The following is a 13,377-nucleotide window of genomic DNA, read 5'->3' as shown; positions in this document are numbered from 1 at the left end:
GGTAAACACAGATAAACGTGTGTCAGGTAAACACAGATAAACGTGTGTCAGGTAAACACAGATAAACGTGTGTCAGGTAAACACAGATAAACGTGTGTCAGGTAAACACAGATAAATGTGTGTCAGGTAAACACAGATAAATGTGTGTCAGGTAAACACAGATAAACGTGTGTCAGGTAAACACAGATAAACGTGTGTCAGGTAAACACAGATAAACATGTGTCAGATAAACACAGATAAACATGTGTCAGGTAAACACAGATAAACGTGTATCAGGTAAACACAGATAAATGTGTGTCAAGTAAACACAGATAAACGTGTGTCAGGTAAACACAGATAAACATGTGTCAGGTTAACACAGATAAACGTGTATCAGGTAAACACAGATAAATGTGTGTCAGGTAAACACAGATAAACGTGTGTTAGGTATACACAGATAAACGTGTGTCAAGTAAACACAGATAAACATGTGTCAGGTAAACACAGATAAACGTGTGTCAGGTATACACAGATAAACGTGTGGCAGGTAAACACAGATAAACGTGTATCAGGTAAACACAGATAAACGTGTGTCAGGTAAACAGAGAGAAACGTGTGTCAGGTATACACAGATAAATGTGTGTCAGGTAAACACAGATAAATGTGTGTCAAGTAAACACAGATAAACGTGTGTCAGGTAAACACAGATAAACGTGTGTCAAGTAAACACAGATAAATGTATGTCAGGTAAACACAGATAAACGTGTGTCAGGTAAACAAAGATAAATGCATGTCAGGTAAACACAGATAAACGTGTGTCAGGTAAACACAGATAAACGTGTGTCAGATAAACGTGTGTCAGGTAAACACAGATGAACGTGTGTCAGGTAAACACAGGTAAACGTTTGTCAGGTAAACACAGATAAACGTATGTCAAGTTAACACAGATAAACGTGTGTCAGGTGAACAGTTCAACTTATGACAGGTAAACACAGGTAATTGTATGCCAGTAAACACAATGTGACAAAAGTTGAAAATACTTAACAATGTGTGAGGTACACACGGTAAACACAGATAAACACGGTACACACGGTAAACACTAACCAAAACGATTAAAAGCTTTTGGCATTTTCAGTTCAAATGTGATGTATAATAGTTTTGATACGATAAATGAAAGAAAAAAAACAAATATTTACATTGTTGATTTTATTAGTCTGATGAAAGCTGTGTACACACGTACAGCGCGGACATGATGGTGACCTTGACATAAGGTTGACCTGCAAGTAATCTTAAAAGTTATATCGTCTTGACTTCATTGACCGCTGGACAATGGCGCGTCACAGTCGCATCTGTTGACCAATTTGTCGTTTCTCTGTCCATTCTCTCGTCAATTGATTGGTGTTGACATTCCGCATTGATCACACAGCGAGGTTCAATTTCAATGATGATTATGTCGTGCATCTTGAAGAAATATTGGTGTGTGTTTGAAGAGTTTGCGGAAGGATGGTTTCTCTGACAGAATGATAAACACGAAACATTGCTGGTCATTCTAGAAGGTCAATTTATCTCGATAAAAATGTCCATCAGTCTTTTTTTATAGAATACGGTTATGGTACACTCTTTGACCATGAGCTAGATTACTTTTGGTCAAAGGCAGAGTACGGTGATTACAGGACATTTCAGATATTTGGAGTACGATCTCCAGAAGACGAATGACAAGTCGATGTTTTGTTATTTGTTATTTTAAAAAAAGCAAAATAGTTTTTACAGGCATAGAAGTCTGCAGATTAAAGTCCCTGGTACCAGAAAGATGTATTGAATGAGTGATTTTTAGAGATATGACCGATTTCAAATACTTTTTCGAGGCTTGCATTTCAAGATCTCGCATAATTGAAATAGATAGAATTTGTATACCAGAGTTTAATGGTACATGTAACTTGAAAGTGCATTTGAAACATTTGTATCAGCAGTTGAACGTTGTACAACATAAAACAAATGTTGAAAAGGTATATGATTTTCATTTCCCGAGAAAACAGGTGCTGTAGTTCATATAACAGAAAATGAGGTGATACGTCAAACTTCTGAAATCTCGGAGGGTGTGTTGTTTATCATTACGCTATAGGGATGTGCATTTCAGTGATATATATCCCAGTGTCTGTAAACACAATATGCAGGTTTATGTGCACCGCTGCAGCGTTAGACGGTTCGACAGCCATAGAAATCTCATTATGTGATATATAAAAATTAGCGTGTTATATAGGTATCTGCGCCAAATATTACAAATATAACGAAATGATATTGGCAGAATTTCCAACTGTCAACATTAGTTAAAACATTCCTTCCGTCTTCGTTATAGCATGTTAGATCCTTCTGTTCCGTGCTGATTATCGTTTCCCCCCGAGTAATTTAGGTCTGGTTCACTCTTGTAACAGTTGAACCTGTCTGAACCGAACTCTGTAGTAACAAGACAAGTAACACGGGCGCCTCTATAAATCAGACACTGTCAAAAGCTACAGGTATCGCACACTGTATGTCTTGCCTGTTTGTGTAAACTCAGGACTTCTAATACACAATTCTTCACGTAAAATGACATAAAACAAGAACTGCTTCAGAGCGAGCACAGTTTGATTGTATTATCAGTATGTATGTCACACTTTGTAAATATAAAATGGGCTAGCGCTGACAATTCTGTATGTGAACTAGACTACCTGCCTTAGTACGACTTTCTCCGTTTTTTTTAGTGCGCTTTAAACCGGACAGTTATATATACTTTTCCGGACATTCTTTTTTTTTTGTATTCGTAGTTCCAGTTTATTATCGTGTATAAAGTTTTATAAGTTTACCCGTTTTTGGAGCATTGGGGCGTCTTATTATCGCCACATGGGCGCTTGAAGGAGTGTTTTGTAGATCTACAGGGAGTGTTTCAGTGTGCCAACTGCCCTAAACTGATCACATATGCAGCTTTGCTGGTTTTGGTTTTTTGTTGTTGGAGATTTTGTGTACTCACTTTAAATTTTCACACACAATATCTTAAAGAGCTCGCTATAAAAATGTATGTAAGTAAAAATAAAATAGATAAAAAATAAACAAAAACAAAAAAAATTAAGTGACACAAATCGACCTCACTTCAAAACATCAAATGGGAATATTTTACCATAGGTTCCAAAACCAGATGATGTCATGATGATCTTATAGGATAAGACTGTTGCATTATTCATATCTTGACATAATTTATGCACTGGTTTCAATTTCATTTTTAAATTGTCCGTGACTTAATGATATGGTGTTGATATTATGAGAATGGTGTTTTGTAATGATATAATACACAGCCATTCTAACACGAGAATATTGCATGAGTATGCAAGCAGATTTTGGGATCTAGATCGTCCGTGTCCCGCCGAGAATTAATCTATAAATTATGTAGGGGAGTTATCGGAGATATCACAACTTTGACTTGTTTCTTTTCAAGCGTGGATATGACCCAGATCCAGAATATGCTGCCTCCCTCTGGCGGGCTGTTCAGATATAACAATTTGTTTTTGCGCTGATATATATAAGTTTTTATTGAAACCTCTTCATGTGTGTGATTTTTTAAAATGGTAGTGACGGCGTTGTCTTTGAAGAGGACTGTTTTGAAAAGTATAGTTTTGTATTGAAAATGCTTTCATGTATTTCATTGCGCTTGTTTGTTGACGTTTTTGTGGTGTATCTAACACTTTGACAGGTTATCAAAATACGTTTGATACGCACGTAAATGTTTGTAAACAATATTGAATATCAAACACATGTATAGGAGTTTAAAAAATGCTCGTGCTGTTACATCATAGATCAACATTTTCTCGTGACACATGTCGAGACGCAGAAAAAAAACCATATGTAGTTAAACTACAGCAACCATTTCGTATGAGATTTATGAATTGAATCACAGATATTTCCCCCCATTTTTTGTGAGTTTTGCGACATAAAATGAAACAAAATCGTGATGATTGTATAGATTTACTAAGAAATGGAATCAAATATCAAATTATTATAAACATAACTTAGAAAAAATATTTGTAAACTGATTCTTTTCTGTTGCTGACCTATTTCATATTATGTTCATTTAACATCTCGGCCTTTCAGCCAACGAGCAATGTCTTAAATATCACCTACCATCGTATTCAAATCCATCTATTCGTTTTCTATCACTTCAACAAATCCTGCTGATCACTGACCGCTTGTTATCAACTATTTCTCCATAACAACCATCATTTATAGCGACGGCATCTGATTTAAGTTAAATTTGATTATCTTTAACAATTTAAAGAAATTATGCGAGTTTCATGTACAAGCGTAATTGTCAGTCCAGCATAAAGCAGACAGTGTGCTCTGGCATAACACTTAAAGAGTACCAAGATAAGATACCTTGTTTTGTCCGATATGAAATCGAAACCTTATCCCTTAAGTCAAAAATAAAAGTTTAAATTTTTTGATCTGAAATAAACATTGTACATGATTGAGGTTGAATATTATGGAAGTTTTTATTTTGTTTTTGCGAGAATCAACACAGACATTTCTTTCGGATGTAAAAAGAAAAAAAAAAACCCGTTTAAACAGCGACTTATCCGATACCTTTGCTTTGTCGATAGTGTCGTGTGAGAGGTATTTGAATAGGTGGAGAGAATCCGCGTTATTTCCTTATTCATGGGACATAAGACTCTAACTGAATACTACATCATATAGAGGGAACACTTTAATTAAAATTCGCTGTGTACAAAGAAAATTTGTACAGCTTTCGAGGAGAGAGATCCAGCAAGATTTCTTCTCGTATATCGTAACTAAGTCATTTTATAATTTAATGCAGTTTGCTGACTGCACTAAGGGAGATAACTGATCTATCTTATTTATCTTATGTCATTTCAGGACTACCTACATCACAACCACGGATGGGGTCCCTGGAGTGAATGGTCCGGATGTAACGCCCAGTGTGGGACTGGGTCAATGACCCGGGACAGGTCATGTATTAGGGAAAACCACGCGTAAGTGTTCAATAAATCCAGGAGGATATAAGATATTTACCATAACATATATATTTTGGGAATTATATTGATATTCAAAACACGAATATGAGGACGTTTTACTGTGCAATGGCTGTTAGGGAAAATGTCGCTCTTAGCAACATTTAAAAAAATTCACATTTACATTTATATCAGTAATGATGTATATTGTATCGGCTGTACATAGAATTACACATGTTAAATGTACTTCCTTATTTGGTTAAAGATATGCACAACAACTATCGAAATGACACTTATTTATCTCGTGACTGGTCTGCCATTACCTAATACTTGTTTATTTTTTTCTAGTTGCCATGGAAAAAGCTCACAGTTTAAAGTTTGTAACACCCAGGTATGACACAATTATTTATATATTTTTCTTTCGGTAATTTTCTCGACATATGAAGGATATGATTTCGGTTCCCTGTCTGTTCCATTTCTCTTTTAAGCAAAGAACTCAGTTGAGAATATGTACGACTTTTCGCTTCCCTGTATCTTAATCATATGACAACTCTCAATATCAATAATACTCTGCTAGGACAGCCTTCTCTATACGGTCAAACCTCGATATACCGTCAGACCTATATCTTAATCACGTGACACTTCTCATTGTCAATAATACTCTGCTAGGACAGCCTTCTCTATAAGGTCAAACCTATATCTTAATCATATGACACCTCTCTTTGTCAATAATACTCCGCTAGGACAGCCTTCTCTATACGGTCAAACCTCGATATACCGTCAGACCTATATCTTAATCATGTGACACTTCTCATTGTCAATAATACTCTGCTAGGACAGCCTTCTCTATAAGGTCAAACCTATATCTTAATCATATGACACCTCTCATTGTCAATAATACCCCGCTAGGACAGCCTTCTCTATACGGTCAAACCTCGATATACCGTCAGACCTATATCTTAATCATATGACACCTCTTATTGTCAATAATACTTTGCTATGACAGCCTTCTCTATAAGGTCAAACCTATATCTTAATCATATGACACCTCTCATTGTCAATAATACCCCGCTAGGACAGCCTTCTCTATACGGTCAAACCTCGATATACTGTCAGACCTATATCTTAATCATATGACACCTCTTATTGTCAATAATACTCTGCTATGACAACTTTCTCTATACGGTCAAACCTCGATATACCGTCAGAATTCAACAAGCATAAGCAGTTTACCAACAGTATATCAATGCCGTTTCTTTTTCTAAGCTTTATATTTCCTTTAAAGATTTCTGCTGATATAGTGTCAGTTTGCTTATGACGATATTAATATCTAAACCCAAAACGAATAGTTAAAGCGATTCGATTTTGACTGAATCTGTGGGGTCCGTTATATATCAGACTAATTATGTTAATTAGAGACAACACATTTCATATCAATGTTGCTTAGACTGTTTAATTTTGGTCATCATCACTGTAACAACCGTTTTTATCGTTGAAGGTTTGTCAACCAGGACAGAAATCACTGAGAGAAGAACTCTGTTCCTCACACGACGGAGAAGACATTGGTCACGGGCGTTATCGGTGGGCTCCATACATGTTGTGTGAGTTTCGCCCCTGATTAAGATTAAACCGCATGTTATCGGAATTATCTCCCCTGGTTAAACATATTTGTTAAAGTGTGATATCTAATGTAGTAGGCCATACTTTGTAGTACAAATATTAAGAATTTGACATGATCGGACAAGAACCTTTCAAACGGAATTATAGATGTACAGATATCGATTTCTCTTTAGTTTTAATCTTATTCATTGTAACCTTTGAACTTTGAAGTTGACGGAAGGTGTGAGCTGACATGTCACGCCCGAGGTCAAGGTTTTTATACAACATTCAAAGATCCTGTGGCGAATGGTACAGTGTGCAAAAAGGACGGGTCATCAATTTGTGTACAGGGAATGTGTAAGGTGGGTAATAAATTGTCACGAACGATGTCACAAATTGTACGTATGACGTCGCTCTCATTGTGGTACATGTAAAGTCATGCATGCTTAGAATTATAACATATGCCGTTAAAACATGTTGTTTTTAGATATATGAAGTAATTCAGTTTCCTTTGAATGTAACATCAATCAGACGATATTTCAAAGTTTGTGGTCAATTTGAAAATACATATTTTTTAAAGTATGAGAAGGCACGACGATGTAAGTGCTTTTCATCACCCAACTTCACGTCGGCAGAAAAAAATGTACCCTTAAAATTTATTATCTCAAATACTCAAAATACTATATGTACGTGGACCCAATGTATACTAAAATGCAATTAAGCCTTTACACATGGAAACTGTTGTCAACATGTCCAACTATACTTAATTCTGCAAAAATAAGAATACTTGCAGTTAGTCAAAGTTTGCTAAATTATACAAAACAGAACATCGACAATTAGGCAGATACACTTGCACATAATTTTGTGTTAAAACCCGTTTTAGCGATGACTTAATATCGGTTCATTTTGATAGGGTTTTGGGTGTGACGGGATTGTTGGATCGCACACAACAAGTGATAGGTGTGGAGTGTGTGGGGGAGATGGCACCACATGCGAAATTATGGTTGGGGTGAAGGACGAACGACAGTTGAGTTATGGGTATAGCTTTGTGCATACTCTACCCGCCGGATCCACTTACATCAACATAACACAGCTGGCCAGAAGTAGGAACTATATAGGTAAGTTATTCTAATTTGCTGGATTGTTAAATTCCTTTCATTGGCTGGACTTGTAAATTCCTTTGATTGGCTGGATTGTTAGATTCCTTTCATTGGCTGGATTGTTAGATTCCTTTCATTGGCTGGATTGTTAGATTCCTTTCATTGGCTGGATTGGTAAATTCCTTTCATTGGCTGAATTGTTGGATTCCTTTCATTGGCTGGATTGGTAAATTCCTTTCATTGGCTGGATTTGTAAATTCCTTTGATTGACTGGATTAGTAAGATTGTTTGTTTGTTTGTTTTTTCCCATTGGCAATATTCATAGCGATCAACATGCCCGATACTTCAGGGTACGATCAGTATCACTCTCTGCACCACTGGAACATGTCATGTCAAAGTTGAAGGTTTCATGTGCGACGTCTTGTAGACAAAACGAAAACAATAGTTCATTGGATGTACATTAAATTTCGAGGTCGAATAACAGGATTTTGTAATGGTTTATATGTTGGATGTCGCTCCTTTGTAACCCTCAAAAGCAGCATATCGGCCTGTTATAAGTCTTTTTTCTCTCTCCGCGAACCAATCGAATTACTTCGTATGTGCCTTCAGTTTTGTCACTTGTTCTAGGGGAGTAGAGAACGAAAGTGATCGTAACCAACAGATAGATACATTTGTCCGACAATTCATTATAAAATATACATTTGTAAAAGAAAGATAAGAAAAATGCATCTCTGTTTGGTTTCTCGATTCCCTAGAGAGAGCGCGGTGACGAAGCATTGCGCAAACCTTACATTGCTACATTTCTTATAAAACATTCGGAAAACCCCAATTGTCAAGGAAAATTTGAATTTCTTTTATAAATTATATCTATAAGACAATAATGCCTTCCCAACTTACTAGCATTTGTTTTTTTCAGCTTTAAAGGTCAAGGACGGACCCTACTTCATGAATGGTAACAGGCGCCTGTCTCGTCAGGGATCGATCACAGGGGCTGGGACTACATTTCATTACCATAGGAGGTACACGCGCAAATGCCCTGGGGAGTGCATCATTTCGGACGGTCCAACAACAGAGAATGTTGATATCATGGTAATATATTTTTATGGAGGTTATGTAATCTCCTTGAAAAAAAATATCATGAGGCTTATGAAACTCGTCATGATTTTTTTCATTTCAGTCAAAGGTTTTACTACTCGTTTCAAAAATCCACATACCAAATGGAAACACATGCATGACCCTGATATTCAGTTCATCCTAGTCTGATTGTTGTTATCCCTGATTACCCGAACAAAATAGTTAAAACAATAAATCCTTAATAAAATCGCTGATTAATACCAATAAATTGACTTCAGAAATTATTTTTTGTACAATCTATTCCTGAAAAGATTTCTCAAGGATAAAAGGCGCCGAAATACACGTTACGATTAAATTACTACATTTGTACTTTGTATATGAAATGTATTTCTTGTTTGTTTGGTTTTTCTTTTATCTTATTTTTGTTTAAACAATTTTTTTTTAATATTATCATAGGTTTTAGCATTTGGACAAAACAGTGGAATAATGTACAGATATGCCCAGCCAGTCATACAGACGGAACCCATTCCGACACTAAATTCATACGCACTGAAGGATATTACTCCGACCTTCACCGACCTATTTGATCAGTCGGACGATGACGTCGACTATGACGTCAATGATAAAGTTGTGACCGTGACTTCAAAATCGGATTTCAATTCCACTGAATACGGGAGTAATGAAACAGACGTGAAAATAGACGGCGCCGTTATTGTCCAAGACACATTTTTAGGACCGGAAGCGGAACTTGCGCCAACGATAATAACTGATAATACGGAAGAGGAAGTCAATACCGAAACTGATTCCGTCATATCGGGAGCAGATGTAGAAACAAGGACTCCAGGTTACACACAGAGTTTTGATTATATAGATAAAATGAGGGAACGACAAAATAATGGACATCAAAATAATGGACACCAAAACAATGGACACCAAAATAATGGACACCAAAACAATGGACACCAAAATAATGGATACACAAGCGGTGACGGTGAATTTGTTAATGCGCCTTTGGCAGATACGGTTGGAACAAATGACAATATTATTGTTGTAAATCCAGAAGAATCCGTATACGTTTCCGGTTCCGGAGATGCAATATCCGGACGATACCAGTGGCGAATTGTTGGATACACAGACTGTAGCAGATCCTGTGGAACAGGTGAGCAAGCTTATACATGGAGTAAGAACTCAGTTTTCAGAATTAGCGAAGATTTATATGCGTATGTCTGATTTCAAATATCACATCAAAGAGATGTTCAATAAATTCAAATAGTGCACCTGTGTCATCATTGTATTACCGGTACGTCTCGGCACTTATGATTATATTTGGCACAATTTTGTATTAATGTGTAGAATATCTCGTCATTTATTATGTAATACAATGTATACAGAGTGGATTTCGATAACTATTTACGGTTTACTACGCATGTGGAACACCTCTGTTTTGTTTGTACAATCCCTGTCTTTTGGATATATAGCGTGTCCCCTGAGCCCATTTGCCTCTTAAAATATTGATTCCAGGATACAAGAGACCAGATCTAAAATGTACTGCATTTGGTTCGCCGGTCAGACGGTCAAAGTGTCGGAATATTCCTATGCCAAACCGGGATGCCATTCCATGCAATGTTCGTCCGTGCCCGAACGACCGGTTAGTATTCATTAGAAAATAATTCGAGATGAGTGGGTTCTGAGAACCGAACATGATATCTACTTGTATGTACACAAAGTGTAGTCGAATCTATTTTCAAAAGCGGCGTCCATTTCGTTCATTATGTTTGAATTCAGTTTGAATTGACCTGTCAATTTAGTTGTCGAATAATGACATATGGCGGCAGATATGCTTTATTAGTAACTTAACACGAAGTCGAAGTTTTGTTTTACGTAGCATAAAAGTAATTAAAACTGGTACTTTAAGAAAAAATGCACTTCGATGTGCTATACATGTACACATCTATATATATATATATATATAAGAAAAGGACGCACTTACAATAGAATAAAAGTTCTTATAACACAACCAGTAGAAGATTTGAGTATAGTTTCGATAACTACAAGGTCACTGTAAACCGTAAATAAATTTCAAAGACCCTTACATCATTTCTTGGCACCATCATTCCAGGCCTGCAAGATGGGAGGCTTCTGATTGGTCATCTTGTAGCGTCACGTGCGGGTCCGGGGATCAAAGACGTCACGTCCGGTGTTTCAAGGATTTAGAATACAACAGTGCCATTGAAGTCAGACCAGAGAACTGCGCATATTCAACTAAACCGAATGTTGTCCGAAGTTGCAGACAGGATGAATGTTATCGATGGAGTACTGGACAGTGGTCTAGGGTAAGATAAGTATGTGAAGTCCTTGTGCCGGAATGATATTGAAATAAACAAGCAAGAAGGATAAAACTTCCTCGGCGCATTCCCTGACGAAAATCTGAAATGTAGAAAACGCTGTATGTTGTATCATGTATGCTTGCTTTTCATTGTGGAGATCGAAACTCTTGTACCTTTATTACCTACTTGTATATTCCGAGGCCCTATCTAAGCTGTCCAAAATATTATGAGTGATAATTTGTAAAGATGATAAAGATCAGCATCAAAGTGAAAATGTACTCAAATGCAACGTCGATTATTTCTGTTGAGTCTTTTAACATGAAGAAAAATGAGAAAAAAAAAAAAAAAGAATTTGGTGCTGAATATTGGTCCAATACGTTTTCCAGTGTTCCGTGACCTGTGGTTCCGGAACACGAACAAGGCCAGTAAATTGCATGACGACAAACGGGCGAGCTGTGGTGGAAAGCGCGTGCCGTCAAGATCCTCGGCCGGTGTCCTCGACCTCCTGCTTCGAGTCGGAATGTTACAACAATATCCCTGCTGGAGACAGCTCCGCCACCAACTGGTACTACACACAGTGGCAAAGTGGGGTATGTGCATGTATGTGCGTCGCTTAGTAATCGCTTAGAATCTCGATACGTATTCTTTTTCCTCTTGGCTTTTTCATACACTTTGTTTATATACTAGTTGTACACGAAAATCATTTTACATGCCATATATATAAATATAAGCCACCCATCCACCAATCCAATCGAGTGCGTTTACGAAATGAAGAATCCGATCTACTGTACATTCCTACACTACCAAATATTTCTCCATGTTTATTATGTTTCCTCTTGTCCAGTGTCCTGTAGACTGTGGCGAAGGAACACAGACCAGAAAGATCGCCTGTTTGAGACGGGACGGTTACGCTACCTCAGAGCAATCATGCTCTGTATCAATGAAACCTTCCGGCTCTAAACCTTGCACGAAAAGGGGAATGTGTGGAGCGTACTGGTTTACCGGTCCGTGGAACGAGGTACTGATCCAATCATGTTAATTCTAAAAATACTAAGTTGAAACTATCTTAAAGATTTCTCTTTGTAGAAGTAAGTATCGAAAAACAAAAATTCCGAAAAATGAACAAAAGCTTATCTACAGTAAGTATATTTGTCATTTTTAAATAAATGGAATGCGAACAACGCTCCTTTCATTAAATGTAGCTCACCGCCATTTTTATTTCAAAGTGCAACGTCACCTGTGGAACCGGAAGTAAAACCCGGGCAGTTGTGTGCGTGCGGAAAGACACCAATGGGATGGCGAACGTCATCTCCGACTATTATTGTGATTTGGAAAATAAGCCAGAGACTACTACTTCCTGTCTGCTGACCAGGTGTATGCCGGAATGGTTTATGTCAGAGTGGGGACAGGTAACCATATCTGTAACGTTTTCGTGTATTCAAGATTAATGATACATCACCGTGTCTGATTAGAACCATCGTTATTGATTAAATTCATAGCAAGTGAAGTCTAACCACTGTATTTTGTTACTAAGAGAAACCAATGGCTGACCTTGTCGAACGTTTTCATGGAATTTAGAACAGGTTTACTTTTGTCACTGTTGGGAATGACATATCAATGACGTCATTTTACTGACAACGTCATTTCAAATCGTATCAAAGTTGCTAAAGCAGCTTCCTTAGTTGCACTGTACGTACAATTTGGCGTCCTCGTTACTCCAGGGGTTACGATCACTTTTGCACCCTTGGAGCATGTCATGGCAAGATAAAGACACAGGCGAAGGAATTAGATTGGTTCCATGAAAAAATAAACTGACTAATCAGAGACTGAAACGCTCCTTTAAAGATTACAAAGGAGAGACATCAAAGCTGTTACAATATACTGTTATGCAACCTCAAAATTCGCTTGATGTGCATCAAAGAATCAATCTAGTCTTTTCCTTTTGTCCACAAGATGTCACACATGGAGCCTTCAATTTTGCCATGACATGTTCCAAGGGTGCAGAGAGCGACTGTGATCGTAAGCTTTGGGGTATCGAGGATGGCCGTATTAGTGGTGATAAGTTTCACATGTACCATTTTACCTTTCGCGAGATTTTTATAATGTAGATTTTTGTTCTTCTTTTCAGTGCTCTGTAACTTGCGGAAATGGCGTGCGTTCTCGAGAGGTCCGATGTCTCGACGGAAACTACAGACCTGTAGGCGGATGTGATCCGCTTCTCCAACCAGAAACAACAGAACCATGCAACACAGACGCATGCAGTGTACCTCCTCCACAGGAACAAAAACGTACGCATGCGTC

The 13,377-nt window shown here is 37.4% G+C and overlaps 1 protein-coding gene across 1 annotated transcript in view; it reads left to right on the top strand.

Annotated features, from left to right (window-relative positions):
- The window catches only part of LOC132561153 (thrombospondin type-1 domain-containing protein 4-like), a 59,901-nt gene that overhangs the window by 42,650 nt on the left and 3,874 nt on the right, over positions 1 to 13,377 (top strand). Inside the window, exons 3-15 of the mRNA XM_060225880.1 lie at positions 4,882 to 4,997; positions 5,325 to 5,367; positions 6,475 to 6,577; positions 6,807 to 6,937; positions 7,489 to 7,693; positions 8,592 to 8,764; positions 9,206 to 9,908; positions 10,271 to 10,397; positions 10,869 to 11,082; positions 11,463 to 11,666; positions 11,921 to 12,094; positions 12,303 to 12,485; positions 13,205 to 13,364. Of these exons, the coding sequence (XP_060081863.1) occupies positions 4,882 to 4,997; positions 5,325 to 5,367; positions 6,475 to 6,577; positions 6,807 to 6,937; positions 7,489 to 7,693; positions 8,592 to 8,764; positions 9,206 to 9,908; positions 10,271 to 10,397; positions 10,869 to 11,082; positions 11,463 to 11,666; positions 11,921 to 12,094; positions 12,303 to 12,485; positions 13,205 to 13,364 (2,536 nt within the window). The remainder of the gene's footprint in view (positions 1 to 4,881; positions 4,998 to 5,324; positions 5,368 to 6,474; positions 6,578 to 6,806; positions 6,938 to 7,488; positions 7,694 to 8,591; positions 8,765 to 9,205; positions 9,909 to 10,270; positions 10,398 to 10,868; positions 11,083 to 11,462; positions 11,667 to 11,920; positions 12,095 to 12,302; positions 12,486 to 13,204; positions 13,365 to 13,377) is intronic.

Source organism: Ylistrum balloti, unplaced genomic scaffold (assembly GCF_031769215.1).
Source record: "Ylistrum balloti isolate Yb309-2 unplaced genomic scaffold, AGI_CSIRO_Ybal_v1 Utg371156, whole genome shotgun sequence".
NCBI lineage: Eukaryota > Metazoa > Mollusca > Bivalvia > Pectinida > Pectinidae > Ylistrum > Ylistrum balloti.
The sequence above is the reverse complement of the archived record's forward strand: the minus strand, read 5'-3'. Positions and strand labels throughout refer to the sequence as shown.